General features: G+C 36.4%; 1 protein-coding gene across 1 annotated transcript; it reads right to left on the minus strand.

The window, feature by feature from the left end:
* Positions 1-2398: 2398 nt before the first annotated feature.
* Positions 2399-4832, minus strand: HOXD10 (homeobox D10). Its single transcript, XM_030580397.1, has 2 exons — positions 4041-4832; positions 2399-2676 (listed from the first exon to the last, which is right to left on the minus strand). Exons 1-2 carry the CDS (start codon positions 4780-4782, stop codon positions 2399-2401), a joined length of 1020 nt encoding a protein of 339 aa, XP_030436257.1. The 5' UTR covers positions 4783-4832.
* Positions 4833-6301: the final 1469 nt, after the last annotated feature.

A 6301-nucleotide genomic window follows, 5' to 3' on the forward strand; every position in this document is an offset into this window, starting at 1 on the left:
CTTCACCAACTAAAGGAATATTTGTGCTTCACCAACTAAAATAATATTTGGTTAGTATTTAAAACTAAATTACCCATATTCTTCTGCACATTTCTGTTCCTTCAGACAGATTGAAGATGGACGTATTTGAATCTGAAGAAAATGCACACAGTTAGTTCATAACCCACAACAGTACTCGTTGAGAATATAACATAACACCATACAGGAAAACAATTCCTACGCACTGACAAATATAAGGAAGGGACTGAAATTCCTGTTTATTTAATGATTTATGGCTGTCTTCTTCCTTTGAAATCATTGGCATGCTTATCTTTTATTTTCCATATACACAGCTTGTTTCATATTAAGATATTGCACTTAATTATTCATGTATAGAAACTGATTAGTCAGGAAGACTTAAAATGAACATTTTTTTCATACATGTGAAAACTTGGTATGTAGCCAGCTAATTGCATTTCCACTACTGAAACTTCTTTGGCGATGTATTGAGAACTTTTACGCGAAAGAAGAAGAAAGTAAATAGAGGTTCAGATATATTTCTTATTTAAATTGATGGAGATCCTTGGTTTTAGTATGGATATTTTAAAACCAGGATAAAAACACCATACGTGAATACTATCGGTGTCTTTAGCATCAAAATGTTTGTTCTCTGGCTTGAGGAAAATGTAGTATGTTCACTAATTGTTACCAGTGCAGTATATCTAAAATATATACCCAAGACAAGGGAGGAAAATTTGATATGCACTGTAATTGTGTCATTAAGGAAGAAAACATTTAAAATATCTCGTATCTTATCTCTTGCTTTGGAAATTGCATGGGTGGAGAAGGGGAGGGTTTTTATTTTTTTTTTGTTTGAATGTTGTTTTTCAAGAGCAGACAGTATCCACACGTTTCTTTCCAGTATCGTTAGAAGGTGAAAGTATGTTCAAGCATTTGGACTTCAATGTGGAGTCATGTTCATTTGCAAGCCATTTACAGTTCTGTTTAGCGTTTCATTCGCTCCTCTCTCCCCACCGCCCCAGTTTGCAAGATAAAGTGACTGTTAATACCATTTTTCAGCTATGTACCATTAAGAGTGGTGAACTTTATTAGCGGAATTGCGTGAAATAAAACCATCTTCCGAGCGAACAAAAACGGTGCATAATAACAAAAGTAGGTCTGAACAGGCTGTCGTACTTCAGGGTGCACCGTTGTGAGCACTGCTAGTAGAAAAATCCCACCCTTGCCAGATAGCTACGAGAATTGCTTCTCTTCCACAATGCTCTATAAAGCTCTTGAGCTCACCAAGACTTCATGATGTTTTTCTGTACACATATCTCTGGATTTTGTATGTTGCATTTTTAAAAACAAATGAGGACTAGAAATCAAACTCTACACATGGTAGGTACACAATGACTGTTATTTTTTCAATCAACACACTAATGTCAAATAAAAGGACACATAGATTGCTGACAGCTTGTACTAGAGGTTTTTTTTATCACTTACCATTTATGAGTCGATTGAATGAGGATGTCCAGTTTATGCCATAATATTTTACTATCCCTTTTGCATTCACTTTTCAGACTGGGAACGATTACACAACATTTTAACAATTAATCATTTGTTTACAGTCACAATTATAAAATAATTAGGTTTATATCATTTCTCCCCCCACACACACTCCCTAAATAAAACCGCACACACAAAAGAGAAGAAACAAGAAAAAAAGCTACATCAATCCAAACAACTGCTGATCAGGAAGGATCAGGAAACCAACCTGAATCTGTACTTTTCAACATTTTTCAGAAAACCAAAGGAACCGCAGAAGTTTACAGACTTTATTGCATTATACATGCGAATAGAACATGCACAAGAAGAACATATTGCTGTTGTACGACTACTATACCACATATGCACCACAAGAAAATGTCTACAATGGAGAAGAATTAACTATTCCATTTTATGAAGGACAATTTCTAAGTTCATTTGAAAGAATAGTTACATTGTAATGTGCTTTTTTCCCAAAAGTTTTTTCCCCTTAAAGTATTGAATGTATTCAAAATGTTATGGCCCGTATATTAGCCCCCACATAAATACCATTTTGTTAGAAAAAACATGAAAAAGTCACATTGTTTGGATGTTCGACAGTTCCAATAAGTTAAGACCAAATGATAATATTCAATCATAGTTACCCTGCATTACGATGAGAAAAAAAATAAATTACACGTGCTAGGTTTTTATATATATATACTCATCATAGTAATACATATTCACTTGCAGCACTAAATGAATGACGAAAAGTCACATTCTATCAGAAAAAAATGAAAAATGACGGTTTTTTTTTTGTCAAAGTCTCTCCTGCATTTTGCAACTGGCGGTGCTGTGCCCTTTCTCACTGTTTCAACCCCCAGGTTACGGATTAAGAGAAGGTCAGATTAGCGGTCAGTTCTCGGATTCGGTTCTCCCTGCTCATCTTCTTGAGCTTCATTCTGCGGTTTTGAAACCAAATCTTGACCTGCCTGTCAGTGAGGTTTACGCTCTTACTGATCTCTAGGCGGCGCTCTCGAGTGAGATACATATTGAATAAGAATTCTTTTTCTAATTCCAGTGTTTGATGTTTAGTATAAGGACACCTCTTCTTTCTGCCACTCTTTGCAGTTAACCAATTGCTTGTTGGCGTATCAGACTTGATTTCCTCTATCAAAATCAAAGAAGAAGAAGAAGAAAAATAAAATCAAAAATACCTCAGGCTGGCAAAGTGTACCCTTGGCCATGAACCCTCATCTATAGTGTCTGGCAGATATGTTAAATGTTGGTATTAAACATTGCTAGTATGAGGTGTGTGCACTGGAATAGATATTTAATTATTGCCAGATTCAAGGTAAATAGTTCAGATAAAATGATTCACTATCGTTTGGAATTTGGGGCCCTTTTAAAAATTATATCCAAAGTTTTCAACTAGTACATAACATTTGAACAATATTTAACCTGCCATCAGAACAATGATAAAATTTTAACGCATCTGGGCTGCACATGACAGTACAAGTCTTAAGAGACATTTATTAAGACAATTTCTCAATTAAAAAGTATTAATGCAATATATTTTCTATCAGATTCCTGTATCTCGTATGTTGAATTACACAAAGAGGCATAGATGCAGATATGGGCATTTTTCTTAACTAAAAGGATAATTTTTAAATCAGCACCTAATACCACGGATTTTTTTTTCATTTCCCTTTTAGAATTTTTCCAACAGAAATTTTTTTGTCCCAGATAAAGCTAGACTTGAATTGTTAAATAAATGTTATACATGGAATTTCTGTGCACATATTGTGATAAAAATGGTCCTAGAGGTTGCCAGGCACATTTTATAAGAGGAAATCTCCCGTTTTTTGTACTCCACCATATCCCGTTCGAAATTAAGGCTATTATGCACTTTTAAAAGGAAAATGTAATCAAATAATTATCCCCTTCATCACTTAAATACATTTCAAAATAATGTTGTACTTTTAAAGACAAAACCAAGGTTATCAAAAGCACCACCTCAAAACAGTCCACTTTTAATCAGGCAGACAGCGGGCTACTGTTTTCTTTGTACATTTGTTTAAAACTTTATACAGCTTTATAGCACCCATTTCTCCTCTATTTTAATGGGATCATAATTAACTTTCAATGCAATCAAACCACAATTAGACTGAGAGAAAATAGTTGACCAAAATATTACAAGATAAAAGTTAAATAGGTCGTATTGTACATGCTTCAGAGCTATTTTAAGGTGTTTCATTGATTTTTTGATACAGTAATTTATTACAAAGAATAACATATATATTCTCCGCATGCACAGATGCATACGAGGATATGTAAATATCAAATAAGAATTTGCAATCTTTTGTGTAGCATTTTTCCCTTCTGAAAGCTTCAGAGACACAGCACCTGCATCCCGATTCCTCCTTATCATTAAATGTTATGGCTGTACTGCTTGTTAGTATTTTACACTGTGTTTTACGATGCTGGCGTGTTCAAGTTATAGCACGTTACAGTTTAAACTTTATAATACCGACCTTTACTTTCCTTCTCCTGTACTTCTGGGCTGGACACAGAGCCTTCAGCCAGGCAGCTCCTTTCATCTTGTAAAGTGGACTTTGGCTCTGGACTTTCCACTTGAGAGACTTTAGCTGAGTTGTCTTGGTTGTTCGGATTTTCATTCATTTTCTTTTCCATCTGAAGTTGAGAAGATATCTGCGGTTTGGAGCTGCCGCGAGGGTTTAACTGTAACATTACAGTTGAACTCGTTTCAGGACTATTATTGTACTCTTGGGTTTTCCCCGTGGCGTAGGTCTGGCTTAGTCTAAAATATCCTGGGACAGGAACCTCAGGATTTTCAATGGGACATGATTCAGAGACCAACCTCTGGTAGGAAGGGACGTCTGAAGAAATTAGTTTTGTTCTCTTATCAGAATACATGCAGCAATTGCTTTCTTCCTTAATATTTGTAGTAAAGGAACAAGTGGATACCTGCTGTGTAACAGGTTGCTCTATTCGACAAGACCTATTCGGATCTGTCCAACTGTCTACTTGAGGTATATAAGGATGTACATTCATACCCATATTTTGGTGATTAACTTCTCTTTTAGCCAGAGACGGTAGAAGTCCACAGGTTTGCATTCCATAAGTTCCAATGTCTGTGCTAGGTGGCATATACATGCTGGCGCTGTTAGAATAAAAACTGTCACTTCTACAGGCACTGATCAAAGAATCTACTAAAAAGGTATTAGCAGCAGGAGAGCTGTTTGGAAAGGACATTTTGGGGAGGAATTTGAAGAAGAGAGATTGTGTCCTTTGTAGGCTGACATCTCTAGGAAAACATTCCCTGTGTAATTGTGGATGCCTCTGCACAACCACATGACAACCAAGCCAATGAGATTTGAAAATGGCCTTGAGCCGCTACCTCCCCGCGAGTCACGTGCTCCGCGGGACAGTCCGGGCTGAATCTGAAATGTGGTCAACAGCGACATCTAGAACGTCAGGGGGAAAGTGCTCGCTCTGCTCCGGAGCCCTGCGAAGCAGCCCTGGCGCACTGCGCTGATTTAAAACAAGGGGCTTTATTTCTTTTAGTTGTGTTTTATTCCAAACGAGCTGAATCCGAATTCACCGAACCCCTAGCAGCTTCCTGTCCCTTGGTCCAAGGAGATGGGGACAAACATGAAACAAGATCCTTGCAGGCAGAACGCCCCGGAAAACCACTGTCATGTACATCATGAAACCCCATAGTTTGTACATTTTTTTTTGGTACGAAAATAAGTGGTTTCTACTGATCGCGTGGACGCTCCTTACTTCAAGACTCTGTGCAGTTTCAGGCAGAAGACAGTTACTTGGAAGCAATGTGCTCTCAGAGCAATCGCCCCAAAAGCTCACTGCATGAGGAAGGCTCTTTCTCCCTCTTTTCCTTAATGCTAGTAATACTAATTACAGAAGAAAAAAAAAACCTTAAAAGTTTTAGACAACTGGGTGTGCTGAACCATGTGCGAAATCCGAAAGTGTCATTGGTTATATGCAAAGAAAAATATGTTTTCCTTTTATGGATTTTGTAAAAGCATTGGTCTCTGACAAGCGAAAGGTACAAAAGGTTGTGGAATTTATTAATACGTATTAAGAAGAATCAAGGCGATCAATAAAATTCTCATCTACATTCTTGGGCTACTTGGTAATTTTCTTGCTTCTGAAGCTTTTTAAAGAGTTATACCCTCTGTTGCCACACACGGGAAGATATTTTATTAACAAATCAATCGAGACTTTGTAAAGGATAAGATTAATAGTTAAGATTTAGCATAATGGCGTTCGCGTTATGAATTATTGAAAATTATACTATTGATTTTTCCCCTCGCTACTAACCAAGAGGGTCAATTTTATTTTAACACAAGCCGTCAAATATTAAAAGCTAGACTTTGATCATAACGTGAGTGTATCGTTACCCTAGATTCCTAAAATTGTTTTACAATGCTTTCGCTGTCTCTACATATGCAAAATAAAATAAGATAAAAATAAAATAAAAAATGACTTCCCCTGGACACTGAAAGCACCGTAAAGATAATTTTTTTCTTCTGTAGCATTGCTCATTTAAAAACATACAGAAACTCAGTTTTATTAGAACTGTTCAAGGCACTTCTTTTTTTCCAAAAGAATAAATGCAGCATGGATATTTTTAAAAATCACAGAAAGCAATAGTAACTGCCTACATGGCAAATTAGACTTTTATTTTCCAACATTTTAAATGTGTTTTGTTGTTTGCCCCCTCACTTTGTATCTATATTTGCATCCAGAG

This window comes from Gopherus evgoodei, chromosome 11 (genome assembly GCF_007399415.2).
Source record: "Gopherus evgoodei ecotype Sinaloan lineage chromosome 11, rGopEvg1_v1.p, whole genome shotgun sequence".
NCBI lineage: Eukaryota > Metazoa > Chordata > Testudines > Testudinidae > Gopherus > Gopherus evgoodei.

What these genes read in the sequence shown, in the direction of transcription:
- HOXD10 (XM_030580397.1), bottom strand. Translation starts at nt 4,782, where the DNA reads ATGTCCTTTCCAAACAGCTCTCCTGCTGCTAATACCTTTTTAGTAGAT. An exon ending in ACAGGAGAAGGAAAGTAAAG is followed by an intron (nt 2,677 to 4,040) that starts GTCGGTATTATA and finishes TGATTTTGATAG; the next exon opens with AGGAAATCAAGTCTGATACG.